Source organism: Mustela erminea, chromosome 19 (assembly GCF_009829155.1).
Source record: "Mustela erminea isolate mMusErm1 chromosome 19, mMusErm1.Pri, whole genome shotgun sequence".
NCBI classification, from domain to species: domain Eukaryota; kingdom Metazoa; phylum Chordata; class Mammalia; order Carnivora; family Mustelidae; genus Mustela; species Mustela erminea.
Genome location: NC_045632.1, coordinates 4746020 through 4773984, shown reverse-complemented (window position 1 = coordinate 4773984; position 27965 = coordinate 4746020). Strand labels below are relative to the sequence as shown.

At 53.3% G+C, this 27965-nt stretch overlaps 2 protein-coding genes and 1 long non-coding RNA gene across 8 annotated transcripts; 2 read left to right on the top strand and 1 right to left on the bottom strand.

Moving 5' to 3' along the window:
• Positions 1 to 10: 10 nt before the first annotated feature.
• HSD17B14 (hydroxysteroid 17-beta dehydrogenase 14) lies at positions 11 to 15463 on the top strand. 2 transcript variants are annotated; one of them, XM_032325960.1, is made up of 9 exons: positions 11 to 392; positions 887 to 925; positions 1084 to 1166; positions 1644 to 1710; positions 4552 to 4643; positions 14489 to 14593; positions 14761 to 14828; positions 14924 to 15020; positions 15123 to 15463. In XM_032325960.1, the coding sequence occupies exons 1-9, from the start codon at positions 305 to 307 to the stop codon at positions 15294 to 15296; spliced, it is 813 nt and encodes a 270-aa protein (XP_032181851.1). In that variant the 5' UTR covers positions 11 to 304; the 3' UTR covers positions 15297 to 15463. The 2 variants fall into 2 exon arrangements, with proteins under 2 accessions (XP_032181851.1, XP_032181852.1); XM_032325961.1 differs by lacking the exons at positions 1084 to 1166; positions 1644 to 1710.
• LOC116579959 lies at positions 9675 to 21099 on the bottom strand. Of its 3 annotated transcripts, XR_004281478.1 has the most exons (4): positions 19970 to 20429; positions 17195 to 17309; positions 10236 to 10372; positions 9675 to 9849 (listed from the first exon to the last, which is right to left on the bottom strand). It is a non-coding gene; the product is annotated as an uncharacterized LOC116579959 (long non-coding RNA). The 3 variants fall into 3 exon arrangements; XR_004281477.1 differs by lacking the exon at positions 9675 to 9849 and having other exon boundaries at positions 10064 to 10372; XR_004281476.1 differs by lacking the exons at positions 9675 to 9849; positions 10236 to 10372 and adding an exon at positions 20986 to 21099 and having other exon boundaries at positions 15580 to 17309; positions 19970 to 20102.
• On the top strand, positions 17494 to 27956 carry BCAT2 (branched chain amino acid transaminase 2). Of its 3 annotated transcripts, none has more exons than XM_032325957.1 (11): positions 17494 to 17653; positions 21369 to 21443; positions 21803 to 22006; positions 24144 to 24254; positions 24348 to 24467; positions 24562 to 24725; positions 25765 to 25907; positions 26080 to 26165; positions 26406 to 26546; positions 26622 to 26696; positions 27166 to 27506. In XM_032325957.1, the coding sequence occupies exons 1-11, from the start codon at positions 17630 to 17632 to the stop codon at positions 27190 to 27192; spliced, it is 1170 nt and encodes a 389-aa protein (XP_032181848.1). In that variant the 5' UTR covers positions 17494 to 17629; the 3' UTR covers positions 27193 to 27506. The 3 variants fall into 3 exon arrangements, with proteins under 3 accessions (XP_032181848.1, XP_032181849.1, XP_032181847.1); XM_032325956.1 differs by lacking the exon at positions 27166 to 27506 and adding an exon at positions 27516 to 27956 and having other exon boundaries at positions 17496 to 17653; XM_032325958.1 differs by lacking the exons at positions 21369 to 21443; positions 21803 to 22006; positions 27166 to 27506 and adding an exon at positions 27516 to 27956 and having other exon boundaries at positions 17495 to 17653.
• The last annotated feature ends 9 nt before the right edge of the window (positions 27957 to 27965 follow it).

Genomic DNA, 27965 nt, shown 5'->3' with positions numbered 1-27965 from the left:
GAACCTGTAGGTCTGACCTGGAGAGCTGGGGCCTGGATTCCTGGGTCTGAGGGAGAAGGGGGCTGGACGCCGTAAATCCTGACTTTGAGGAAGGAGGGGATGGGGGCGGAGCCGGACTCCTGGGTCTGAGGGCGGAGGGGGCCGGGGCCAAGCTGCCAGGCTTGGGGCCTTCCTGGCAACGCCCCCGCCAAGGGCCGGGATTCGTGGACCAGCCCCTATTTAATGGTTCTGCTCCACGGCCTCACCCGACTTTGGAGGTGGGAAGAAGCACAGAAGAGCGACAGGAAAGACAGACAGAAGCAGAATGGCAACGGAAACGCGTTATGCCGGGAAGGTGGTGGTTGTGACAGGGGGCGGGCGCGGCATCGGAGCCGGGATCGTGAGAGCCTTCGGTGAGTAGGGGTCTGGCTGTTCAGGAATAGTGAAGCCTAGCAGACGAAGGACCCTGGGAACTAGTGGGCGTGGGATCTTCAGTGCTGGAGCCAACGTTCTTATTAAAACCCAATTTGAGATGCTAATGAAGGGGTAGGCAGTATAACCCTGGGGCCTGAGCTTTTGGCGGGTCTCCAGAAATGGTTATTCCCTTTCTCTGGGTCTCAGTTATTATACCTACAAGGTGGGTGGTTGGGGAATGGCGCTTGAGGGTTTGGGGTTTATTCTGGAACCAAGGATGGGGGGCTCAGGAACCCCAGCAGGCACCTGGAGTGGCCAGGGAGAATATGTGTCAAGTTTTCTGCCCTTTGCTCTAGAGGATCATCATGAGACTTTGGGGTCACGAGGGGAACGTTCGGGGAGATGGGCCCCCATTCCAGGTGGCCACAAGAGGGCAGCAGAGGCCTTTGCCAGAGTCTGTGCAGGGGGTGCTAATCTTTTATTCAATTCTCAGTGCAAAGCGGAGCCCAAGTAGTTATCTGTGACAAAGATGGTGAGTGTCCCTCAGTCCTCACCCCCAACCCCCTCCTTCCTCAGACCCAGGAGTCCAAAACCCTAGCCCCTCTTCCCTCAGACCCAAGAGTCCTGGCCCCCAGCCCCCTCCTCCCTCAGACCCAGGCATCCAGGCCTCCAGCCCTTTCCTCCCTGCAGAGTCAGGGGGCCGGGCCCTGGAGCAGGAGCTTGCTGGAACTGTCTTTCTCCTCTGTGATGTGACTCGGGAGGAAGATGTGAGGGTGAGCTATTTTCATCCCTGTCTCATCCCAAAGGTTTAGGCTCAGCCTCATTTCCAAGCTTTCCCTGCTGGCCAGGTTCTGGGTCTCCTGGGAAAGTTCTTTATCTCTCCCTACTTCAGGGCTTTTGTCATGCCTGTCACAGAGTCTTCGACAAAAAAACTCCTCACAGTGGACCTCCTTCCGGAAGAGTTTTCCTCTCCTGCCTCTGGGTGTCTAACCCTTCCCTTCAGTCAATGTCTCTCTGATATGTGCCCTCCGTCCCCCACCCCCACCCTGCTGAGCTCTCTGCTGTGTGAATATAACCCGCCCTCTGGTCTCTGGAAGTCCTGGCTTCCTGTCTCCTCTTCTCCTGCCATGCTTGGTGATTTGGGGGAGTCCCCTCTCAGCTGTGATCCAGCTTCCCGCTCCCCACCTTGCTTTTGGGAGTCCAGGCTGGGTGCCCGGCACTGCTCACTTACAAGACATCTTTGTCCCCAGACCCTCATTTCTGAGACCGTCCGCCGTTTTGGCCGCTTGGATTGTGTGGTCAACAACGCTGGCTACCGTGAGTTGTGAGGCCCACAGGCCATTCTCTGCTGCTGTCAACCCGGCTTCCCATCTCTTCCTCCCCCCATCTCAGTTTCCCCTTCATCTTCCCCATCCCCTTCTCTCTCCCTTTGGATGGGACAGTATAGCTTTGGGATTCCCCAGCTCCTGGGCTTACGTCCTGGCTCTGTTCCGTCCCTGCCGGGTGCCTCCAGACCCATGCCCTCTCCTCTCCATGCTTCAGTTCCTATATTTCTAGAATGGGAATGATGGTAACGATCATCATCATTGCAGAGTTGTTGTGAGCATTGAATAAGGTGAACTACTCAGCCTCGTAATTACCAGAACCATCTTGGGCAAACAGCTTCCAGAAATCTTGTGGTCTCAATTAGCTTATCCATGCAGTGACGTGGATGGCCCTTCTCGTTGCTGATGACTATGAAGTTATCCTTATGCATGAAAGTTTATGGGTCTTAGTGTGGTGACTTGGAAGGGAGAATGCCATCAGGTTAATGACTACCCTTCCTAGGAATCTCTCCTGCTGGTAAACCAGGGTTCAGAGAGGTGAACTGTTCACACTGAGGTCATACAGCAAAGTGGTGATCAAAGAGACACCCTCTTCTATTACCCTCCCCCTGCTTATTGGCTGGGCAACTTTAAGCAAGTGGCTCAACCTCTCTGGGCTGAATTTTCCACTTTAAATTGCTGTAAAGGTGAAAAAGATGGCGAATACTAGTTCATCCTTTCTCTCTGTGTACATTCAAGAGATATTTACTGAGCGCTTACTATGTCCCAAGTACTTTCCTGGGGATGGCGGAGTAGGCAGTGAATGAAACAGACAAAAACATTCTTGCTTTCTTGGGATTCACACACTCGAGGAAGGAAATAGACAAGAAAGGATACAGTTAATTTTCCCCATTTGTGGTTTCCGTATTCGTGAAATCACCAACTCACACACACAAAAATTTTTTTTTGTAACACTAGCCTCAGTCCTCACTGCTTCCCAGGGATTTGCAGATTTGCATGGGGAGTGGTGAGAAAAGTCCTAGTTGCCCGAAGCACCTGTTCCCAGACCAGGCCTACCCCTGCCTGCTAGTTTCAGAGGATGGACCTGCCCTGGGGCCGTCTGGATGATTTAGCATCCCAACTCTGGTAGCCTCCAGCTAATGGCTTAACACTTCTGATCCTTGTTTCCTTGTTTGCAAAATAAATAAATAGAGTGTCCTGGTAGGAGTTGTTTTGAGGATAAGGCTCTAATCTGATTTGCAAATATCTATTAAGTTTATGTATATACGGTGTCTACATACAGACATATATATAGTGTCTTAGGGGTTCTAGAACAGAAGTTCCACAGATGGGGAGGGCTTAAACAACAAAGGTCGATCTCTCACAGCTTTGGAGGCTGGGAAGAGGAGAGGTCAGCAGATTCGTGTCTGGGGAGGGCCTGCTTCTTGCTGTATCCTCACAGGGTGGAAAGGACAAGGGGATCTCTTGGGTTTCTTTTCTAAGGGGGTCCATCCTTGGGACTTGAAAATCCCCCTGTAGACCTCCCCTCCAAGTGCCATCACATCGAAGGTTAGGATTTCAGTATATGAATTTGGGGCGTGCGGGGGACACGTTTGGTCCATAATATTTACATCTTATTACATAATAGGTCCTATTTCCCTTGGGAGCAGTGGATGAATGATCACTAATTCATTGTCATTGGAATTTTATAGAGCGTAATGCCTTGAATAACAGGATTGGCTGTATATACGAGTATGTCCGGTGGTGATAAAGGCTATGAATAAAAACAAGTCAGCCTGCCTGGCTGGCTCAGTCAGGGGAGGCTGCGACTCTTGAACTCGGGGTTGTGATTTTGAGCCCCACGTTGGGCATAGAGCTTACTTACAAAAAACAAAAAATAAATAAAAAGATTAGGGTCTAGAAAATGGCAGGGGCTGTTTTCAACAGAGGATCCAGGGCGGATTCTCTGAAGATGTTTGAACAGCTCCTTGAGCAAGCCAGGACACAAGCTCTGGGTCCCTGAGAAAGAACAATCCAAGATTCCCTCAACTTTCTGGCCGCCGTCTTGTTTTCTTCCTCCCCTTGTCTTCTATCTTCCCAGATCCTTTTCTTCTGAACATTGATTTTTCTTTCTCTCTAACCCTAACCCCTCCCCCCAATTCCTCCTATTTATTTTACAAATATGTTATGGGACTAAGTGTCAGGCATACATATGGACTCATGAAAAGAAAATCCTTTTAAGACTTTATTTTTTATCTTTTTAATTTAAATTCAGTTAGCCAACATAGAGTATAAGATTTTATTTTTAAGTAATCTCTACATCCAACGGGGGGGCTTGAACTTATAACCCCAAGGTCAAGAGCCACTTGTTCCACTGACCCAGACAGCCAGGTGTGCTGACTTGGGAAATTTCCTTTTTTTTTTTTTTTTTTTTAAAGTAGACTCCATGCCCAACATAGGGCTTGAACTTACAACTCTGAGATCAAGACCTGAGATCAAGTGCTGTACCCACTGGGTCACTCAGGTGACCCCAGATTTGGGAAACTTCTAAGTCTGAGAGCAAAGTGTCATCCTCCTTCTGTAGACAGAGAGGCTGAGGCACAGAGAGGCAAAGTGACTTGCCCAAAGTCACACAGCCAGGAAGTGGCCGGGGCTCATATCGGAACCCGGGCCCTCTGGCCGGAGGCGGCTTTTTTATTCACTGTTATGCAACCTCCCTTCCTTTTCAGGATCCCTGACCCTCTTGTCTGTCCCCTGTCCTCCGCTGGTGCCCCCTCCTTGCCATATCTCTATTTCTTCCCTGTTCTCTGTGTCACTCCCTCATTCTCTCCACCTCTCTGTCCCCCACCCTCAGACCCACCTCCGCAGTGGCCCGAGGAGACCTCTGCCCAGGGCTTCAGGCAGCTGCTGGAGCTGAACCTGCTGGGGACATACACCTTGACCAAGGTGAGGATCGCAGCCCTGGCTGCCAGGCCAGGGGGCCTCCTGATGGTGAGATTCTCAGATGCATTTTTTCTCGGAGCAGAAGTTTTCCTCTGCCTTGGTTTGACCTGACTCCAAAAGCACTCTGTTCTTTGCAGCAAGTAGGTGGGGGCAAATCCTTACATCCAGCCAAAGCTTAATTGTGTGGCTACCTGGCCCAGTCCCCTTAGGAACCTTCCAGAACATTCCAGAGTGCTATGCTGGTGGTGTTGGGGGATGTTAGGAACAGGGGCGAAGTGTTGGGGCAGGGGGTCCGTGATAGGCATTAACAGCTTTGCCACCCTGTGAAGAGCTCTGGAGAACGAAGAGCTTTTTTACCTCCCCTATCTTGCCCTCTGAATCCCATAAAGGTCTCCTGCTTAAGGGCCTCTCCTTCCCAAGGATCCTTGCTTCTCTAGCACTAGTGTGCATGCACGTGCATATCTGTTCTCTGTAACAGCTTGTTTATTTTCATCAGAGCACATTTTAATTCATTCAACAATTATTTGCTAAGTACCCGCCATGTGCACCCAGCAGAGGACAAACATCCTTGTTCCTGAGCAGCCAACAGACTGGTAGTGGGGGACAGGCAGTGAGCAAGTAAATAGAATATAATGTCAGGGAGTGATAAATGCTGGCCAGAAGGGTGATGGGCAAGTGTAAAGACTCCTTTAGAAAACTTTTTTTTTTTTTTTAAAGATTTTATTTATTTATTTGACAGAGAGAGAGAGAGAGTGATCACAAGTAGGCAGAGAGACAGGCAGAGGGGGAGGGGGAAGCAGGCTTCCCACGGAACAGGGAGCCCGAGGTGGGACTCGATCCCAGGACCCCGAGATCACGACCAGAGCCGAAGGCAGATGCTTAACCCACTGAGCCACCCAGACGCCCCCTTTTCTTTCTTTCTTTCTTTTTTTTTTTTTAAGTGGGCTCCTTGCTCCGTGTGGAGCCCAGTGTGAGGCTTGAACTCACAACCCTGACCTACCTGAGTTGAGACTGAGTGGAACACTGAACTTGATGAAGTCCCAGAACCTAAGTCAGGTTCGGTGGGGTGAGGAGGTTCGGAGCCGACGACTAAAGAAAGAATTCTTAAGACGTCGTTGGTGCAAAAGGTGATTTATTAGAGCACAGGGACAGGGCCCGTGGGCAGGCGGAGATGCGGCTGCCCCGGGTTGTGAGGAGTGGTTGGTTATATACACAGGAGTTGGGTAGGTGAGGACAAAGGGGTGTTCAGAAGGGCTATTGGGGCAAAGAATACTATCAGGATATTGAAGGCTTAGTTGCTATCAAGTAAAGACAATTGGAAGTCTGGTGGAATGTTACATTCCTGCTATCAAGCATCCTTGTTAATGAGATTTAAGTTTAGAAGAAATTTAACTTTATTTACTTTTCCTTCTACTTCCACCTCCTTCGGTTTTTATGGAGGGGAGGGTAACATTAGGCTTGAGGAACTGAGTTCTGTGTCTTTGGAAATTGGGCTATTGATAAGGTAACTTCTTTGTTGTAATCTCAAGGAAATTTGCAAACCAAGGGAGACTCCTGTCTTGCAGGATTGCGATCTCAGCAAGTTAACTATTTATCATTTTATGGCAGTCAGGGGTGCCTGAGGAATGCTACACATATGGAGGGGAGCGGATGAAAGGGGGGGTGCAAGGCGCCAGCTTTTGCTTTGTCCTCAGCCAGCCTCCTGCTCCCTCATCAAACCGACTCAGCCATCGAGGTGCCCCTACGAAACTTTTTATTTTGACATTTTTAAAAAAAGATTTTATTTATTTATTTGACAGAAAGAGACCACAAGTAGGTAGAGAGGCAGGCAGAAAGTGAGAGAGGAGGAAGCAGGCTCCGCGTTGAGCAGAGAGCCCGATGAGGGGCCTTGATCCCAGGACCCTGAGATCATGACCTGAGCCAAAGGCAGACACTTAACCCACTGAGTCACCCAGGTGCCCCTTATTTTGACATTTTGCAAGCATACCCCAAAGCAGAGAGATTGTGGACCGAATTCCACACACCTATCACCCAGCAACCGTTAGCAACATTCTGTCATTCTTCCCGTGGACCTCTTACTGTTTTCCTGCTTTACTTTGCTTTCCTTTCCTGTTCTTTTTCTTTCTTTTTGTTGGAGTATTTTATTTTTATTTTTATCATTTTTTAAAAAGGATTTTATTTATTTATTTATTTGAGAGAGCACAAGTAGGCAGAGCAGCAGGCAGAGGGAGAGGGAGAACCAGGCTCCTCGCTGAGCAGGGGGGTCCAATGTGGGGCTCATTCCCAGGACTCTGGGGTCATGACCTGAGCCAAAGGCAGCCACTTAACTGACTGAGTTAGGTGTAGCTATCCTTGAGTCAAGGATATGGGTGAGGCTGAGTGATCCAGCAGAGAACAGCCTGTGCAAAGGCCCTGGGGTGGGATTGCTCCAAAGGGAGGAGGAACAGCGAGAGGCCAGCACGACTGAAGCAGGGCAAGGGGGAGAGGGGAGAAGGTGAGAGCATAACGATGACGAAAGGGCCTAGAGCCTATCTGGCTTTATCCACCACACAGTACTTTGGCACTTGAACCTAAAGCCCATGGAGTGAGTGGCCATTAGTGGGAATCAGAGCCCTACCTCGGCTGAGGGCTGCATTCGGAACAGGTGGGGGTGAGGGCGGAGGCAGTGGCCCCAGAGTGGTCCAGGCAGGAGGTGATTTGAATCCGACCAGGCCGGTGGCTGTGGATTGGTAGGGAAGCGTTCTGATTCCCGATCCATTTTGAAGGTAGAATCGTTGGGATTTCCTTGTAGACTAGACGTGGGGGAGTGGACTCGAGAAAGAATGGAGTGGAAGTTTTGGTTTATTGGTCTCCCGCCCCTACTGCCAGCAACTGACCATGGAACTGAGTTGCCATCCATTGCTACCAGGATGCCCTTTGGGTGGGGGTGGGGTGCTTAGCCCACGTCCCCTTGCGATTCTTGGGTCTGGGGTGAGGGGAGAGGCCTGGAGTCATCAGTTGGGAGTTCACCAGCCTGAAGCTAGGGTAGATGGAAAAGACATTGTAGACAGAGAAGGGAGGAGCCGCAGGAGTGGGCGGGCCTGGGTAGAAGGTGGTCACCAGTGTGAGGAAGCTCAGGCACTGTTTTGTTTTGTTTTGTTTTAAGATTTTAGGGGTGCCTGGGTGGCTCAGTGGGTTAAGCCGCTGCCTTCGGCTCGGGTCATGATCTCAGGGTACTGGGATCGAGCCCCACGTGGGGCTCTCTGCTCAGTAGGGAGCCTGCTTCCCTTTCTCTCTCTCTGCCTGCCTCTCTGACTACTTGTGATATCTCTCTCTGTCAAATAAATTAATAAATAAAATCTTAAAAAAAAAAGATTTTATTTATTTATTTGACAGATCACAAGTAGGCAGAGGCAGGCAGAGAGAGAGGGGGAAGAAGGCTCCCCACCCAGCAGAGAACCCGATGCGGGGCTCGATCCCAGGACCCAGAGATCATGACCTGAGCCAAAGGCAGAGGCTTTAATCCACTGAGCCACCCAGGTGCCCCTCAGGCACTGTTTCTGAGGTCTCACCAGAGTTCCAGGTGAAATGTTTCTGGGCATTTGGGTGCCCTTGTTCAACCCATGAACGCTCACTCCTAGCCCTCACTTGTGTTCACCTGTATATGGTAAGACATATACCACAGCCCACAAAGAGGGTATATATCTAATTAAATATTATATACGTAATTATATATATAATCTTTCAGTGCCCAGTATTTATTTTTTATTTTTCTTAAAAGATTTTATTTATTAGGGCGCCTGGGTTGTCAGTCATTAAGCCTCTGCCTTCAGCTCAGGTCATGATCCCAGGCTGGGATCGAACCCCATATTGGGTTCCCTGGTTGGCTAGAAGGCTGCTTCTCCCTCTCCCACCCCCCTGTTTGTGTTCCTTCTCTCGCTGTGTCTCTTTCTGTCAAATAAATAAAATCTTTATTTAAAAAAGACATACGAGGGGCACCTGGGTGGCTCAGTGGGTTAAGCCTCTGCCTTTGGCTTAGATCATGATCTCAGGGTCCTGGAATTGAGCCCCGCATCAGGCTCTCTGCTCAGCGGGGAGCCTGCTTCCCCCTCTCTCTCTGCCTCCTTGTGATCTCTCTCTGTCAAATAAATAAATAAAATTTTTTTTTAAAAATTAAAAACATAAAAAAGACATGGGAATTCAAAAAATTTTTTTTTTAAGATTTTGTTTATTTATTTGATACACCTCGGTTTTCTCCCGTGAAAAATGAAGCTTATCATGGCATCTCATTCACTGGGCTGTTCCTGAGAATTGTGTGAGGATAAAATACCCATAAAGCCCTTAGAACATGCCTGGCACAGTTTACTATCTGCACATTCTTATGGCTTGTCGTGAACTTTGCCCCATTCTGTTTCCAGTAATCTACCCCACTCAGGTCAAGCTCACAGAATATACATGGGGCAGATGAAACTTGGCAGAAGTAGAAGGGAAAAGGTGAGCTTTAAGCTGAATCCTGAGTGGGAGGAAGGGAAGTGGAGAACTAGGCCATAGAGTGTTTCATTTACCAAAAAAAGACTGTGCAAACGTCCTGGGGATTGTAATCACCCAGGTGTGTTTTAAGAATAAGAGAGGCTCATCTCCCATCCACGCCTCTAGCTTAGCAATTAGAAGCATTTTATTAAATTGTTTTATCCATTGCCTTCTGCCACCTCCTACCGAGACATCCTATAATTTCATCAGTAGGAACTTCACAAATACTACCAATGGATTTAAATGTTTACTTATAGTTATTGACATAGTTTAAGACTCATATAATCTTGGGACGCCTGGGTGGCTCAGTTGGTTAAGCGGCTGCCTTCGGCTCAGGTCATGATCCCAGCGTCCTGGGATCGAGTCCCACATCGGGCTCCTTGCTCGGCAGGGAGCCTGCTTCTCCCTTGCCTCTGCCTGCCTCTCTGTCTGCCTGTGCTTGCTCGCTTTCTCTCCCTCTATCACTGGCAAATAAATAAATAAATAATCTTAAATTTAAAAAAAAAAAAAAAGACTCATATAATCTTGTCAGAATAGTACGGAGAACGCCTGTATACCCAGACTCCTCGTTGCTCATACTGTACTCTGTTTGCTTTATTTTTCTGCCTCTTGGTTTGACAGTAAATTGCAGGTGTCCATTCATGTCTCCTAAGGTGTCTGATGTCCATTCACCACCCCCCCCAAATCTGGGGAATATTTCCTAAAAACAAGAACATTCTCTCATGCAGTCACAGTAAGATTAACATTGACACCATGGTCTTGGGTAATCCAGAGTTCTTCTTATTCAGATTATTAGAATTCTTTTTTTAAAAAAAGATTTTATTTATTTATTTAGGAGAGAGAGGGAGCAGGGGGAGAGGGAGCCCGATGCAGGACACCATCCCAGGACCCCGGGATCATGACCTGAGCCCAAGGCAGATGCGCAACTGACTGAGTACCCAGGCGCCCAAGATTTTATTTTTAAGTAATTTCAGGGTGGCCTTTCCAGTGTAAGTGAAAAATGAATAGCATTGACTAGAGAGTGGGGTAAGGTGGTGGAGGGTGGCTCTCCAGGCTGGGAGAAGGGGGGAGGAGAGCCAGACGTACCATAGTCCAAAGGGGTCCTTGATGTGGCTACAACTGAGGTCCAAGTGTTCCTGGCAGAGGGAACAGCTGATGCGAAGGCCTGGCCTTCGAGAGCCACAGAGGCCACAGAAAGCTGGGCACTGTGGAGAGGCTGAGTCCTGCAAGCCAAGGGGCTGGTGAGGAAGACGTTGGGGGAGCAGATCATATGGGGACCCGAGGGCCATGCTGAAGTGTCTGGTCTTCCTCTCAAGTGCAATAGGGAGCCATGGAAGGTATTTGAGCAAGGAAGCGATGTGATGCCATCAATACTAACAGATTGTGGGGCGCCTGGGTTGCTCAGTTGGTTGAGCTTCTGACTCTTGGTTTGGCTCCAGTCATGATCTCACAGTCATGAGGTCGAAGCCCCTGTTGGGCTCCGCACTAGGTGTGGAGTTCCCCCACACATGCATGCATACCCTCTCTCTTTCGCTCTCTTTCTTTCAAAATAAATAAATAAAATCTTTAAAAAAATGCTAACAGGGGGGCGCCTGGGTGGCTCAGTGGGTTAATCCTCTGCCTTCGGCTCAGGTCATGATCTCGGGGTCCTGGCATCGAGCCCTGCATCGGGCTCTCTGCTGGGCAGGGAACCTGCTTCCGCCACTCTCTCTGCCTGCCTCTCTGCCTACTTGTAATCTCTCTCTCTGTGTCAAATAAATAAAATCTTAAAAAAAAAGCTTTAATAAAAAAAATATTAAGAGATCACTCAAGGGGCGCGCCTGGCTGTCTCAGTCAGTAGGGTACCCGATTCTTGATCCCAGGGTCATGAGTTCGAGCCCCGTGTCAGGGGTAGAGATTACTTAAAAAAAAAAAAAAATCACTCTGGCTCTTGGCTGCAGAACAAATCAGAAGACAGAGTGTGGCAGTGGGAAAACCAGTATTAGGAGACTGGCATTTGTGCAAGTAAAAAGAGGTGGCCTTCACAGCCTCATATCGTCTGGCCCTGGTTCCTCCTCTGATCTCTCCTCCCAGCACTGTGACCTTGTGCCAAGCGCACCAGCTCTGTCCTGCCTCAAGGCTTTGCACATGCTTTTCCTTCTGCCTGGCCCAGGCCCAGGCTTCTTCAAGACCTCCCCACAGTTCATATCTGGGTTTGCAGCTGCACCCAGCCCAACACTCCCATTCCCCTCATCTTGCTCTACTTTCCCTGACCACACTCTAGCACATTCCATTATACTCTTTTATTTGTTTATTGCTGCTTCCTCCCCAGATCTTGGGCTCTGTGAGGACAGAAGTTTTGGTCTTGTTTCCTGTGGTATCCCTGTTGATGTACCACAGTACCTGGCACATACGAGGTGTTCCGTTAATGTTTGTCGAATGAATGAGGGGGAGACAATTGTAGAGATTCTGGAGGTCCTTAGATCCTTAGAAGGCACAATGGCCAGGGCTTGATGAGGGATCAGTTGAGAACTTAGGGAGAGGGAGGCTTCAGAAGGCTCTCACCTCTCTGGCTTGATAAGCTGGATGTGAGTAGACCCCAGGTCTGAGGCTGGAAATCAGGAAGAAAGGCAGATTCTAGGAGGAGACAACGGAGTGAGTTTTGCCCTGGAGACTTCAGAGATGGAGGGACCCAAAGGTGGCAGGGGAGCTCCAGAAGGTGGTTCTAAGGGAGACTTAGCATACACTGATGGCAAACCAGCAAAGCAGGGGCTCCCCTGGCAGACCTCAGGGAGAAGCAGACCCAGGAACCCCAACATTTAGGAGAAATGGAGTCAGGCCAGAGCAAGGCTGCAGGCTCCCTGGGACAGTCAGGCGTCCGAAGGGAGGGAGGGTGAGAAGGGAAGGGCAGGCCAGTAAGATTCCAGTGCATCCTTGATGTGGCTACTCTGAGGAGGTGCTAGGTGACCTTGGAGGTGGGGTTTGGGCTATGAGCCAAAGAACGTGTGTGGGAGGGTTGAGAAAAGGACCGCAGGGAGTGTGGGACAAATATTTATTCAGTGCTAGCTGTGTGCCCAGTGCTAGGAGAAGGGTGGCGAATGACCCATATCATGCAACCTGTGCAGTCCTTAGGGACCTCACGGTTGCAGGGTGGGGGTGGGGAGGGAGTTATAAGGCTGGGCAAGGAGAAGGTTTAGGAAAGAAAAGGCAGGGGTGTCTGGGTGGCTCAGTCATTAAGCATCTGCCTTCGACTCAGGTCATGACCCCAGCATCCTGGGATCAAGCCCTGCATCGGGCTCCTTGCTTCTCCCTCTCCCACTCCCCCTGCTTCTGTTCCCTTTCTCAATGTGTATCTCTCTCTGTCAGAAAAATAAATAAAATCTTTAAAAAAAAGAAAAAAAGGAAAGAAAAGGCAGGGGCAGTACCTGGAGGAGGGGAGGCACAAGGCCCAGGCTGAGGGAGGAGGGTTCCAAGGTCAATAAGGGAGAGGAAAGAAAGGAATGGGGGGGCGATGGGAGGGAGTCAGGTCCCCGGGGAGAGGTTGGAGGAGTCAACCCCCCTAGTGCCCACATAATGATGGCACTCGTGCTCATATTATCTTAAAGTTCTTTTTTTTTTTTTTTTAAAGATTTTATTTATTTATTTGACAGACACAGATCACAAGCAGGCAGAGAGAGAGAGAAGGAAGCAGGCTTCCTGCTGAGCAGAGAGCCCGATGCTCGGGGCTCGATCCCAGGATCCTGGCATCATGGCCCGAGCTGAAAGCAGATGCTTTTAACCCACTGAGCCACCCAGGCACCCCTATCTTAAAGTTCTTAAGACTTAGATTGTCAGAAATTCTTTTTGTGGTTGTGGGTTTTGGTCTCTGCTCACTGTGGGTGGAAATACCGGCTCTGACAGTTGTCACATGACCCTCAGAGCCTCGGTCACCTGTTCAGTCTCCTCACCTGGAAAAAGGAGCTATGGACATCCCTTCTAGGATTGTCCTGAGGATTAAATGAGCTAATCTGTGTGAAGAGCTGACAACAAGGCCAGGCACATAATAGATAAATTCAGGGGCACCTGGGTGGTTCAGTCAGTTAAACGTGTCTGCCTTCGGCTCAGGTCAGGATCTCAGGGTGCAGGGATGGAGCCCCGCATCGGACTCTCCGCTCAGCAGGGAGTCTGCTTCTCCCTCTGTGCGCTCTCTCTCTCTCTCTCAAATAAATAAATCTTTAAATTAATAAATAGGATGGTCGGGGTTGGCCTCATTGAGAATGTGACATCTGAATGAGATTTGGAAGTGTTGAGGAACTCGGTTTACCCAGGATTGTCCCAGGTGAGCCATGAAAGTGAACTGAATATCCCATGTCCCCAGGAGCCCTTCGGTGCTGGGCAGATGAGTGGCTGGTCACTCTAGGAGTGAGTCCCATGTGTATCAGAGCAAGAGTACTCCAGATGGAGGAAACCACAAATGCAGAGGCCCTGAGGTTGGGACACGCAGGGTATGTTTGAAGACATGGTCCTCAGAAAAGGTGAAGGCTGTTTTTGAAGGGAGCAGAGAAGGTTTAAAATTGCTGGTGGGGTGACCCAGAGAGGGAGGGAATTTCAATTCCCACTCTGGGAACCCCCAGGGGAGCCTGCTTGCATTCATTAATGTTTAGTGGCAGGAACAGGTCTTGACCGGCCAGCTCAGCTGTCAAAAGAAAGTGAGGGGAAGGATAGGATTTGAATTTATTCAAGGTCATGTGTAGTGAAAGAGCTGAGAGACAGAGGAAGGGAGGAGAGGGAGAAAGAATTTGTTTAGGGACCTCTGGGGAGCCAGAGAGTTGCAGGGGAGAAGCTGGTAAAAATGGGTGCATTTCCTGAAGGTCTCCCACATCACGTTCTGACCACAGAGTTCTCCCTAAAGTTCAGAGAGACTATCTTCCCCTTATGGATAAAAGAGCTTCCTCCCATTTTTGCAAAATATACAGCCATCTTGCATTTTCCTGTCTTGATCTGGACACGAGTTAGAGTAACATACAAAGACCTAGAGGGGGGAGACAGAGACCTAGAGAAAGGGGGGCAGGCCGGGCTGGGGTGGGGAGGGAGGTAGGGGAGAGGGTCAGGGACACAAAGGGGAGGGAGGGAGGTAGGAGAGGAGACATGGAGAAAAATGCCTTCCAGACATGGAGGGACTCCTTAACCAGACCCGGAGACCCTGGGGCAAACCGGTGAAGGCCCTCTCTGGAGTTCTAGAATGCTGTCCCCACAAGGCACTTCGATCTGCTAGTGAGCATACCAGGGCAATTGTCATTGACCCAAGCATCAGGATGTGTTTTGGTGTGGCTGGTGGAACCAAGGGGCCGCGTGGCTGACGTTGCCTTCTGTCTCCCCAGCTTGCCCTACCCCACCTGCGGAAGAGCCGGGGGAATGTTATCAACATCTCCAGTCTGGTGGGGGCCATTGGCCAGGTCCAGGCGGTTCCTTATGTGGCCACGAAGGTACCCTGCCCCTTCCTTCACTCCCTGCTGGGCCCTCCCATTACCTCAGCCCCGAGGCATGACTACTCTGTTCTCATGCCCCAACTTGATACCCGCTGCTGGAGGAGAGAACAGGAGGAACCTTCTCTTCCCTGAACTGAACTTTGCCTCCAAATCATCTTCTGCAGGGGGCAGTAACAGCCATGACCAAAGCCTTGGCCCTGGATGAGAGTCAATATGGCGTCCGGGTCAACTGGTGAGCAGCTCTAGCTGAGCAGAGAAGGCTGGAAGTGAGCTGGAGAGGCCACACTGGTGGCACCCATCCCTGACCCCCTCTTCTCCCTTCCTCAGCATTTCTCCAGGAAACATCTGGACCCCACTGTGGGAGGAGTTGGCAGCCTCCACGCCTGACCCTGCCGCCACAATCCGAGAGGGCACCTTGGCCCAGGTAGGGGTGGGTGCCCCGTCCAGGTGCTTTGGGAGTGGCTTAGGGCAAGGCAGCCAGGCCAGGTGCTTCACGTGTTCTCCTTTGCCTCCGGTCTCTCCCCAGCCCCTGGGCCGCATGGGCCAGCCAGCCGACGTGGCGGCCGCTGCCGTGTTCCTGGCCTCGGAAGCCAATTTCTGCACCGGGATTGAGCTGTTTGTGACTGGGGGTGCAGAGCTGGGGTATGGGCGCAAGGCCATTCCGGGCACCCCCGTGGAGCCCCCCACCATCCCTTCCTGATTTCCTAAATTTCCACGCGGGCCTTCCTGATTAGGACTCCCACCCCAAACTCAGTATCCCAGATTTCAGCTTCTACCATCTACAGACCCCAACTCTAGACATTAACTCCACTTACCAATGTGCCAAACCACCCCGCGAGTTCCCATAAAACCAGTTTGCAGCCAGGAGAAGGAGGGTATCACGACAATTATTTCCATCCTCGAGTTCTGCCACTCAAGGACGGCGTCCGCGCTCCCAGTCCCAGGTGTTCCCACGCGTAGCCTCGACCCGAGGGACTACAACTCCCGGCAGGCCTTGCAGCAGGCTCCTGGGGAGGTATTGCCGGTCGGCTTTACCCCAGCTAATACAAAGGCCCGCAGGGGAGAAAAAATTAAACCCTATTAGGAGATAATAGTGGAGGTGAAACAAAAAGGCCTCCTTGTTATTCTAGGTCCTTAAGGGAATGGAGTTTTGAGCTCGCTGGCTGTGTAATAGGAGGGTGGCGGGTTCCAGAAGTTCTGCGGGAAACAGCAGCAAGGGTTGAGAGTCCTTTGGTCAGAGAGAGGAGGGGCTGGGATCCTGGACTCCTGGGTTTGTGGGAGGAGGAAACATGGGGCGTGGACTCCCCAGTTAGGGAAGGAGCGTACCCTGGATTCCCTCAGGGGCGCGGGGCCCAGTTTGGGTTGAATCTCCCCAGTGGGGGGGGTGGGGCCGCATGACTGCTGCGGATTGGCCGCTTCAGAGGGTGTGCGGCAACCGCTGATTGGCTGAGGCGGGGGTGGGTGCGGTCGTGGCCGCCACGCCCCCTCGGGCTCCAGGCCAGGTTGTGGGAGAGGGAGACTGGGGCATAGGAAACCAAACTTGGTGAGACTTTGTGCGGGAAGGCTGGCAATTTGCCGAGGCCTGTGGTGTTAGGGCTGAGTGACAGTGACCCGGGGACAGAATTCGGGGCAGAATATCCCAGAGTAGAATTATGCAGGCACAGTGGCCCAGGAATCTGAGTTTGAGGACCCAACAGGAACAAGATTTTGGTTCTTGTAATCCGGATGCAGGAGTTGGGGGAATCCTGACCTCAGGAGGTTTTGGGGCCACAGTGACCGAGGAGTTCGATATAGGGGGCACTGATGCAGGTTTGAATTGCTAGGGATTAGAAGGATCCTGATGAGCTGTAATTAGCAACTCTGCCCCTGGGGGTTCTGTCACTAGGGAGACACTCACAAGGGGGCATAACCAGCTAATCCTACCCTAGGGGCTCTAGGGGCTGTCCTTAGAGGCTCACTCATGCGTTGGTGGATTAAAATTTTTCGGGTCTCACTGATGGGACTGGAACCATGTGTGTTGTATCTTTTCTAAAAATGATATTTATTTACTTATGGGTGGGGAGGGAGAGGGAGAGAGACAAGCGGACTCTGCGCTGAGCAAAGAGCCAGCGACGGCCTGGCCTCTATCTTTTGATCCCGATAGCATGACCTGAGCTGAAATCAAGAGCGGGAGCCTTAACCGATTGAGCCACCCAGGCATCCCTATTTATTTCAGGTATTTATTCATTCTAGAGAGAATGAATATGTGAGCGTGGAAGAGGGGCAGAGGGGGGAGGAGAGGGAAAGGCAGAGAATCACAAGCTGACTCTGCGCTGTGTGGGACTCCATCTCAGGACCTTGAGATCATGACATGAGTGGAAACTAAGAGTCTGACGCCTAACGGACTGAGGCACCCAGCTGCCCCATGTGTGTTGGATCTCTTAAAAAGTTATAAAGAATACACATACATTTTCTCCTTGGAAGGAAAAACTATATTCCAACTGGGGGGTTGACTGCGACCCCTTCACCCATCCCTATGTGCCACCCTTTTCAGAGGCCTTCTTCCAGGGTCCCTTTCCTTTTCATTTGCATGCTATATGCGTCCGCCACGACACTTACAGCAAAGCACTCTCTGCCTTATCACCAAGGGATGGAGACACGCAGACTTTCCAGTTCTTGGTCTTTTAGTTCTTACCTCAGGCTGCTTATCCTCGTTAGGGTTCCGTGACAGTACCTAATAAAATGCATTTAAAACAAACAAACAAAAACTTCATGCACTGTCTTGCACAGCGATCGTGTGGCGGGGACAGAATCTGGGTGGGAGTTGAGAGGAGGGTGCATGTCCACCTACTCCCCTAGCCACGCTGATTCCAGCGCATGCGCCCTCTGGCAGGACCCAGCACCCCATCCGCGCCCTATAATTGGGGCTGCCCGACCCGCCTGCCGCGTAGGGCAAGCAGCCCTCCAGCGGGAGGGGGCGTGAGCGGGGCGGGGCCGGAACGTCTTTCTCCCGGGCCGCGCCCCGGGCGGGCACAGTTACCCGCCGCACCGACCATGGCCGCAGCCGCACTGGGACAGGTGGGTTCGCGGCCCCGGACCGGGAAAACGGGAGAGGAGGTGGGGAAGCGGGGGAGACCCACTTCCGGGTGGACCACTAGCTCCCGGCCCCGTCCGGCTTCGCGCCCCCGGCGCTCGGGTTCCGCTGCGGAGTGCCGAGAAGGAGGGGGTCTTTTGGAGAGGAGCACGAGGCTTTAAGGGCGAGGGAGGTGGAGGGAGGTAGTTGGTGGGACGCCACCAGCGGGAGGTGCGAGGGAAACACGGAAGAGGGTACAGTAATGGGACAGGCTGGGGCGGGGGTAACCGCCAGCCTGTGGGGGCGCCGGGGTAAGACGCCCCGAACTTCTGGGGTAGGATGAAGGCGCGGATCTCAGGTCCGGACTGGGAGTTGGACCCACGGCCCGGTTCTCTTGAACTAGAAGTTAAGATGTATGCGGACTGTCCCTGCAAGCTCTCCTCCAGAGCTGCGCATCAGCGTTCCAGCTTCCCGCTGTCCCAGAGATGGGTCCTCCCGGTCCCTTCTGACCCCGAAGAGGTCGACCCGCAGAGTTTCGGAGAGTGGGGTTTTTACAGCACAGTTTCTCCGCGAGGAAGGAAACGCTTACAGCTCGCAGAAGGGATCTGTACAGCCGTGCCCGGCGGCACCATCCCACTAGGAAAAGGGGTGTTCGCGTCCTGTTCCGCTCCTGCCCCGCCCCGGGACTCCTGCCCCAGCTTGATCGAGAGCAGGGGCCATTGTTACTGTTCTGAGTTCTGGGGTTACTGACGCTGGGCTATCCCTGGGACCATCTGGGCTCTGATGGTGCCACTCCGGGGCTGCGGTGGGAGAGTCCCTGGCAGTTTGGTGGAGTCTTCAGCTGCTGTGAGGCAGTCTTGGTCTGCAATGGGAGAGTCCTGGGTTATCATGGGACAGATCTACTTGTGATGGGATCGGTCCTGGGCCATGATGAGGACAGTTTGGGGCTTTGACTGGGACTGTTTGGAGCTGTAATAGGGACATTCCCCGGCTGAGACAAAGGATAGCACTGCATTACCAGGGGGACCCTTCCTGGGCTGTGATGGGGGCACAGTCCTGAAGCATGAAGGGCAGTGCTGAGCTATGCAAAGACAGTGCTGGGCTCTGATGGTCACATCCCTGCTGAGAGGAACCCCTGGATTGTGCTGGGAACAGTCCTAGGCTGTAATGAGACTCCAGGAGGTTCCATCACGTTGCAGAGCCCTACTTTGTGCCTGTCCCCCTCCCTCTCCCCTTCCTTGTTTTTTAATTCAGCCCATTTTTTTTTTTAATTCCGCCCAATCTTTTCACACTCTTTGTCCCAGTAGCCCGTCTACCATCCCCTGGACCCAATCCCCATGGCATGGGGTGTCAGATGGTAGAGCCCCTTCCCTGAGCTGAGGTGAGACTCCCCCCCCCCCGCCCCTACAGAAATGTCCTGGAAGGATAAAGTCAGCTTCTTCCAGGGCAAGAGGGCCTTGATGGCCAGGGGGACCTCCCAAGTGCGTGGTGGCCATTGCTGATTGTCAACCTGGGCACTGCCTGGCTCCTTCTCTCTGCCCCGTGGGTGTGTTTTTCTGCCTCTCCCTTCTCTATCTCTTGGATATACTCTGTCTCTAAGCATCCCTGAGTTAGTTTCTTTCCAGGTGTTGGCATCGCTCTGTCTCTTTGTCTTTCCTCCTTTCTCTGGGTCTCCTTTCACTTTGTGCTCTCGCCTGAAGGCTGGTCTTTGTCTATTTACTTTCTCCTCCCTCAGCCTCTCTGTATCTCACCCTTGGCATTTGTCTAAATTTCTCCAGACTTGACTTAACCTGAGTTTGTCTCCTAATCTGTCTCTTGTATCAGTCTCTCTTTATGATCATATCTGCTTTGGCATCTTGTGTTCTTGATTTCTGTTCTCAGTTTTGTTTCCTTTTTTTTTTTAAATTTTATTTTTAAGTAATCGCTCCACCCAACCCGGGGCTTGAACTCGGGACCCTGAGATCAAGACTCACCTGCTCTTCCAACTGAGCCAGCTACGCACCCGCCTCGGTTGTGTTTTCTATTTCTATGTCTATTTGTTTTCTCATTCTTGCTTTTCCCTCCCCCCCCCCCCTTTTTTCCCCATTCTGGCTTTTCCTGAGCGTTGCTCTCCTGCCCAGATACTGGCTGTCTGCCCTGGGTGTCTATCCTTTCTCTGTGCTCTGGGTCTCACTGCCAGAGTTGTGTGTTCTACACGGCGCCACCTAGAGGCCATGCCGCGGACCCACACTCTCATCCGCCCAGAAGCCCTTGGGCCCTGCACGATGGGGAACCACACCTCAGACTTCATGCTCCACAGACCGCATCGGCCCATGACTCACCTACTGACCGGTGACCGCTGCCATTCATGTTGGTTCTCACTGACTGGTGTCCGCTCACCCAGCTCACAGGGCACGAAATGGCTCGGCTGTTCTGTCTGCACCAGCCTCAGGACCCAGCTGCTTTCCTGCCGGGCTGTGAAAGAGGTGTTGTGAGGTCAAAGAATACTGGGGAGAGGCCACTCTCATGGACAGACAGACTGGCTCTCCCTTGTTTGTCTCAGGCAGGCCACAGATGTTTCTGAGCAGGGTCTTTGTTAATGACTAGGATCACACCCCAGGTCCATGGGGCTGCCTCTCAGCCCTGGGATCTGAAGGGAATTGGGAGTCACTGGTGTCCAAGGTATGGGGCTGGGAGCTTAGGTAATCTGAGCCCAGTTGGTCTAATATCCTGAAAGAATAAGGACTTGGACTCCTGGATCTGAGACAGAAGGGGCTGGGGGCCTGGACTCCTGGGTCTGAGAGAGGAGGGACTGGGGACTGATGATCTGGGTCTGAGGGAAGAAGGGCTCGGGGCCTGGACTCCTGGGTCTGAGGGAGGAAGAGGCCAGAGGTCTGGACAGCAGGGTCTGAGGGACGAGGGGGCTGGGGGCCTGGACTCCTGGGTCTGAGAAAGGTGGGACCGGGGACTGATCTCCTGAGTCTGAGGGACGAGGGGGCTGGGGGCCTGGGTTCCTGGGTCTGAGGACGAGGTCAGAGGTCTGGACTACTGGGTCTGAGGGAGGAGGAGGCCAGAGGTCTGGACAGCAGGGTCTGAGGGACGAGGGGGCTGGGGGCCTGGACTCCTGGGTCTGAGAAAGGTGGGACCAGGGACTGATCTCCTGAGTCTGAGGAAAGAAGGGCTGGGGCCTGGGTTCCTGGGTCTGAGGGAGGACGAGGTCAGAGGTCTGGACTCCTAGGTCTGAGGGAAGAGGGGGACAGGGGCCCAGCTTCTGGGTTCAGGGGAAATATGGCCTCTAAATTCCTCACTTTTCTAATTCTTATCAGGATTTGGGTCCCCGGGGTAGACCTTCACTTACCTGTGCGCTGTGCCTCGCTGTCTTCTGTCTGAGCTGATCTCAGGGCTGGGGCCAAAGTTCCCAGGGGTGGGAGGTGCCTGTGTTTGACTTTGCCCTGGCTGGGAGGTGATGGGAGCTGATTCAGCCCTTGCTGGGGATTGTCCTTGTGAGGACAGGGAGGGGGCTTGGCCTCCTTCAGACTTTCTCCCACAAGGTGCTGATCTGATAGGGGAGTGGACTTGTCCAGGAACACATGGTCCATCTAGAATGCACTGGGCCTTGGACAGACCAGGGCAGATGGGCCTCCCAAGTGCATGGTGGCAAAGTGCAGGTGCACCAGGGTCCCCTGCTTTCTCTACCTTTCCTGGTCTCACTGCTTTTCTTACTTCTGTTCCCATCCCCAGATTTGGGCCCGAAAACTCCTCCCTGCCTCTTGGCTTCTGTGTGGCCCCAGAAGATATGCCTCATCTAACTTCAAGGTGAATGGAGGGGAATGTACTTTTGGATCTCAAGATGGGACTGGCGCCAGGACTGCTGGGCCTGAGCGGGGGAGGGGGTGGGGGTTCAGGACTCTTAGGTTTGAGGAAGGGGTGGGCAGCTGGATTTGGGCATCTCCAAAAGGGTCCAGGGTCCAAAGGTGAAGGTGTTTGGCAATGGGGTCCTACTAGTCCGCTGTAAGGCTGTGGGAGAGATGAGATAGGGTATGTCCCAGAAGCCTCTGGGGCTACAGGTCTTTTTCGTCTTTGGCTCTTAGCCCCAGAGGTTCATGGGAGTTGTAGTTTTTCAATTTGAAGTTGCGACCGGATTTCAGGATGCTTGGGTCCCCGTCTTTTCTCAGGCGGCAGACCTGCAGCTGGAAATGACGCAGGAGCCTCACCAGAAGCCTGACCCCAGCAAGCCCCTGGTGTTTGGGAAGATATTCACTGACCACATGCTGGTGGTAGAATGGAAGGAGGAGAAGGGCTGGGGCCAGCCCCGTATCCAGCCCTTCCAGAGCCTCATGCTGCACCCCGCCTGCTCTGGCCTCCACTACTCGATGCAGGCATGGCCCCAGCCTCCCTCCCCATCTCTCTGAATCTCTTCCCCCTTGCTGTGTCTCTCGCTGAGTCTATTTTTTCCTGGGCGTGCGCACTTCGTGTGTTTCTTCTTGCTCAAGATATGTTCCCTGAGGTCTCTTGTGTTCCAGGCCCCTTGCAGTGGGATGCCGGGGTCCCCAAGAAGAGCAGACCCAGTTCTTCCCCTCGAAAACCCCATGTTCGGGTTATAGCCCCAGGCAGTTGTGCCCTGAGGGAGGCCGCTGAGGCATTGTGGGAGCCAGAGCAGGCACCGATCCCACCTCTAACTTGAAAGGTGGTAGGGTCTCTTTCAGCAAAGAAAGCATAGGGTGTCAGTGGGACAGGGAGCCACCAGTACAAAGACACAGTACAAAGGAGAGCCCGGTGTTTCAGGGGAATTGGGGGGTTGAACGCGATAGGGGAGGCTGAGGATGTCATCAGGGACCTCAGAGGGGCGGGGGGCTGGCACCTTGTCAGGAGGGCAGCCCCCTTTAGGGCGCTGGGAGCCATGGAGGGCTCTGATGAGGCATGGAGCAGGTCAGCTCTGGCTGTAGTGACCCCCCTTAGGCTGATGGGAGGATGGGTTGGAGGGGAGAGCTGGAGCCAGAGCTGGGGGAGGGACAGAAGGAAGGGTCTGGCAGGCTGGACAAGATCAGGGAATGGAGGGCCAAGCATGGCGCCCAGAGGTGTGAGCAAGGTGACCAGCTAGGCCATGGGGCTGTCCCCCTGTGGGGACTCCTCTGGAGATCGGCTTTGCCGAACTTGCTGAGGGGCCTTTGAGGGAAGATATCTAGGAGGCATTCAGGTGACGACTCAAAGCTATGGCTAGAAGCAGAGTCTTCCTGAGGCAGCTTCCGTGCTGACAAGAATTTGGATGAACATGTTTCAGCCCTTGTAACCGGTTTGCAGTGTCAGCTCAGGAGGCTGAGATAAGAGGGACCAGATCCTGTGAGGCCTCCAAAGCCAAGGTCAACAACAGGCTGGGGGTGCAGATCAACTTCGTGGGATTTTTTTATTGTTATTGTTGTTGTTTTTACTTTTACAAATGTTTTGGGGCACCTGGCTGGCTCAGGCAGTGGAAAATATGACTCTTGATCTTGGGAGTCATCAGTTGGAACCCCACAAAGGCTGTAGAGAGGACTTTAAAAATTTTTTTAAAAGTTTTTATTATGGGAAATTTCAAACAAAAATAGAATGATATATAAGCCCCTCACCACCACCCTGCTTCATCAGCGAGCACCTGCGGGTCCCCATCCGGACTCCCATCTTCGTGACCCCCCTTTCTCTAAGATTTTGAAGCAAACCCTGGACTTTTCTGTATTTCACCCATAGCAACTTCAGTGCTTCTCAAGAATGCAAGGAATCTTTAATTTTTTTATTTTAAAGATTTTTATTTATTTGTCAGCAAGAAAGAGAGCACAAGCAGGGGAAGCCGCAGGCAGAGAGAGAAGCAGGCTCCCCATTGGGCAAGGAGCCAGAGGTAGGGCTTTTTTCCAGGTGTCTGGGATCATGACCTGAGTTGAAGGCAGACGCCTAACTGGCTGAGCCACCCAGATGCCCCAGGATTCTTTAAAAACAGAACTTGCAGGGGTACCTGGGTGGCTCAGTGGGTTAAAGCCTCTGCCTTTGGAGTCAGAGTCCTGGGATCAAGACCCCGGCTCCGGCTTTCTGCTCAGCGGGGAGCCTGCTTCCCCCTCTCTCTCTGCCTGCCTCTCTGCCTACTTGTGATTTCTGTCTGTCAAATAAATAAATAAAATCTTTAAAATAAATAAATAAATAAAAGTATTTAAAAGGAAAAAAACAAAAACAAAAACAAAAAACAGAACTTGCATGCCATCGCTGTTCCGGAGAAATCGGACCAGTAACACGGAAGGGATTTTAGCAGGGTGATCCCTCGGCATCTCTGGGAGTGTGTCTCCTGTCTTCTGGTCTCTCTCTGTTCCTCTCTGTCTCTGCCTCCTCCTCTTCCTCTCTGAACTCAGCGGGTGATCTCTCCTCCGGTCTGTCTCTGCATCTGTGTCTCAGTCTTTGCGTATCAGGCGCTGTTTGGGGATCTTTCCATGTGGCTCAGGGGTTCCCTGAGGTGGGGTTTGAACTCCGTCCCCCACCCGCCCGTCCCCGCAGCTCTTCGAGGGCATGAAGGCGTTCAAAGGCAGCGACAAGCGCGTGCGCCTCTTCCGCCCCTGGCTCAACATGGACCGGATGCTGCGCTCGGCCCTGCGCCTCTGCCTGCCGGTGAGGGGCCCTCGCTGGCCCCAGGGAAGCAGGTTGGGGGTGGGTGGGGGGTAAGGGTGGGGAAGGGGGCTGACTCGTGGGAATCCTATACAGAGTTTTGATAAGGTCGAGTTGCTCGAGTGTATCCGCCGGCTGGTGGAAGTGGACAAGGACTGGGTCCCTGAGGGCAAGGATACCAGCCTCTACATCCGGCCTGTGCTCATCGGAAACGAGGTGGGCTGGACTCCCTGACTTGGGGGGCGAGGTGGGGGTTGGGTTTGGGGGCCTGGACTCCTGGGTCCCCGATGCCACCTTCCGCCCACCGCAGCCCTCCCTCGGCGTCACCCGCTCCTCGCAAGCGCTCCTGTTTGTCATTCTCTGCCCCGTGGGCGCATACTTCCCCGGAGACGCCGTGGATCCTGTCTCCCTCCTGGCCGACCCAACCTTCATCCGGGCCTGGACAGGTGGGGTGGGTGACTACAAGCTGGGGGGGTAAGTAGTCCCTGCAGCAGTCCCTCCCCCAACCCTCCATATCCCCCTACTTGTCCGGGATGCTAGACATCTGAGACACTGGCTGTCGTGCTTCAGGTGTGGATCTGTGTCTTTTTTTTTTTTTTTTTTTTTAAGATTTGATTTATTTGACAGACAGAGATCACAGATAGGCAGAGAGGCAGGCAGAGGGAGGAAGGGAAGCAGGCTCCCTGCTGAGCAGAGAGCCTGATGCGGGGCTCAATCCCAGGACCCTGGGATCATGACCTGAGCCTAAGGCAGAGGCTTTAACCCACTGAGCCACCCAGGCGCCCCTGGATCTGTGTCTTTGGATGTCAGTTGCCCTTCCTGTCTTGTTTCACATGGCTGGGGACAGCTCTGCTTGCCCTTGGGAATGGGATGCTGTTGGCACTGTGGTGGGGGTGCCAGGGGAGGCTGTACTAAGTGCTGTGGACACATTGGCTCAGAATTTGGCGGGGGGAGGATAAAAGTCAGTGGAGAAACCCTGATTGGTCACCCGGGAAGCCTTCAGAAATGAAGTTTATTCTTAGCTCATCGGTGTCTCCCCTGAGCACAGAGGCTTGGCCAGCACCCCGCCCTCCCCACCCCAACACGCAGCTCTCCTATCTGGGCCTCCAGTGACCACCATGCTCTGTGGGGGCTTCCTGTGGAAAGCCAGGAACCGTGGCTCAGCAGGGCAGGGAGGGTACCCCCCCAGGTGATCCAGGCAGGAGGTGGAGTGACTGTGTGTTGGGGTTACCAAGTGTGGCCCTAGCTGGGAGATTCATACGGGTCCTTTCCACACACCTCCCTTGTGAGGCTCCCAGGGCCAGACCCTGTGCCCAGCAAAGCTGGGGACACAGATGAATCAGGTGCGGGCCCTGCCTTCCAGGGGCTCCCAGGCTAGAGGGCGCCCCAGTACCCAGAGCCCCGGGTGCTGTGATGGAAATGGCTGGGGCACTGCTCACTGTGATGGGGAGTGAACCCTCAAGTGAGTCTGAGGGAGGAGCCGTTCCTGGTCAATCACGCTGCTCTCTGCCAGGAATTACGGGCCCACCGTGTTGGTGCAGCAGGAGGCGAAAAAGAGGGGCTGTGAACAGGTGCTCTGGCTCTATGGGCCTGACCACCAGCTCACCGAGGTGGGCACCATGAACATCTTCATCTACTGGACCCACGAGGATGGGGGTGAGCCCTTCCGTGACATCCCCCTCCCCCCCGGAAGTGGGTCTATCATAACTCCTAGCCGGCTGTGGGGGATCGGGGGTGGGGTGGGGGGTGGGTGTGGGTGGTCTCTAAGAAGATGGGCAGGTGTGCCCGAGGGCATGAGGTAACCCTTCAGCCCTTGAACTTGCCCCAGTGCTGGAACTGGTGACCCCCCCACTGGACGGTGTCATCTTGCCCGGAGTCGTCAGACAGAGTCTGCTGGACCTGGCTAGGACCTGGGTGAGGGCGCCGTGTCCGTGGGTGGCTGGAATGATGGGCTACTGCCGGGGGCGGGGCGGGGGGCGGGCGCAGAACTTCAGGAGGCTCCAGAGGGGGTTGTGACACCCCATCAGCACGTCTCTACTCCCGCTTCTCTCTGGGTGTCTGTCTCCTTGGGTGTCTTTGTCCCCGTGCCCTGGGAGGACGAGGCAGGGCTCTGCGGTGGGGGCTGGTCCTGGGCTCACGGGAATCGCCCGGCAGGGTGAGTTCCGGGTGGCAGAGCGGAAGATCACCATGAAGGAGTTGTCTCGGGCGCTGGAGGAGAGGCGGGTCCGGGAAGTCTTTGGCTCTGGCACCGCTTGCCAGGTCTGCCCTGTGAACCAAATCTTGTACCAAGGCAAGGTGAGGTGGGGCTGCCTTCGGAAACGGGAGGGAAGAAGAGGGGTTTCCTGGTCCTCACGGCACGGTCTTCTCCAGCATTTGCACATTCCCACCATGGAAAACGGGCCTGAGCTTATCCTCCGCTTCCTGAAGGAGCTGAAGGCGATCCAGGTGAGATGCACCGGCTAGGACGTGGGCTGGATGTTTGCTCCCCGGGAAGTTGCCGTCCCAGGAGCCTTTGGACTGGGAGCCCTCCTGCCCCGCAGTCCTAAGAGCCAATAGGCCCCTGCCCTGGGCCGCTGGGCCCCAGACCGAGTCACTCTTCCTTTCCTGGGAACCTCTAAATGGTGACTCGAGAAATCCCCTTCCCTCCGCCTCTGTGGCTCATGGGTGTCCTTGCGGTGGGGACCCCTTCCCAGGGACCCGTGGGAGTTCGGGCCGGAAGCTCTGCGGGGAGCCCGTAGAACCCTGGGCTTTCCCTTTGGCCTGAGAAATTTCCTTCCGCAAGTCCCTGGACCCTCGTGCCCCTCTGTGGCCCAGGAGTATTACCTCTCATAAGCCTCCGGAGGTGTTTCCATACATCTCGGCCGAGGTATCTTTCATGAGAACCTGTGGGCTCCTTTCCTGGCACTCGACCTAGAACTGCCTTTCCTGTGAGGTTCTCTAATGTCCTGCGCATCGGGACCTAGAACAACACCTCTCCTCACTCTCCGGGACATCTCAGCCGAAAACGACTCCTTTTCCACCGAAAGCCTTTCAGGCCTTCCAGTAACTCTTTGCAGAACTCCATCTCCCTTAAGCCTCTGCGCCCACTCGGCCACCGGTTCCCCTTCCCTACCGCTGGCTGTAGGCCGGCTTGCGGGAAGTGGACTACATTTCCCATGAGGTCCCGGGGCGCACATCCGCAACCATTTAGCCTGGGACGCCGCCGGGCTTTCTGGAAATTGCAGTGTGACTTTCCTCTGACACCTCGCTTCTGTTGTCCCTCAGTACGGAGCAGGAGCCCACGACTGGATGCTGCCAGTGTGACGCTAGACTCAGCCCTACCTCTTCCCGGATCCACCCCCACCCCCGCGGCATCTAGTCCTCCACGGGTCCTCCCCTCCCTACCAATGACTCACCTGAAGTGCAATATGAAATAAAAGGCCGGAGGCTGCCGAGACGCCTGGGTCTCTGGCGCCCCCACATGGTCTTGACACTCCCAAAGCCATAAGGGTCAGACCCAGGCGTCTAGGCCCCAGCCCCGCCTCTCAGATCTTGGGGGATTTGGGCTCCCCGCTGCTCCGTGTTGTGGGGTCAAGGATACACTTTGACCCGACCCAACTCGACTTCGCATCTCTCCGTTCTCAGACCGGATCTCCCGGTGCTGCTGTTGATTTTTTTTTTTTTTCCTTTTGCTGCAATTTTGAAATAAATGCCAAAGAACAAGCCGTTAACTGT

Excerpts from the sequence above, each read along its gene's own strand:
- HSD17B14 (XM_032325960.1), top strand. The coding sequence starts at position 305 with ATGGCAACGGAAACGCGTTATGCCGGGAAGGTGGTGGTTGTGACAGGG. Across the intron at positions 393-886 it reads CGGGATCGTGAGAGCCTTCG|TGCAAAGCGGAGCCCAAGTA; the intron begins GTGAGTAGGGGT and ends TTCAATTCTCAG. Across the intron at positions 15,021-15,122 it reads GAGAGGGCACCTTGGCCCAG|CCCCTGGGCCGCATGGGCCA; the intron begins GTAGGGGTGGGT and ends GTCTCTCCCCAG.
- BCAT2 (XM_032325956.1), top strand. The coding sequence starts at position 17,630 with ATGGCCGCAGCCGCACTGGGACAG. Across the intron at positions 24,468-24,561 it reads CTGTGCTCATCGGAAACGAG|CCCTCCCTCGGCGTCACCCG; the intron begins GTGGGCTGGACT and ends CGCCCACCGCAG. Across the intron at positions 26,697-27,515 it reads AGGAGCTGAAGGCGATCCAG|TACGGAGCAGGAGCCCACGA; the intron begins GTGAGATGCACC and ends GTTGTCCCTCAG.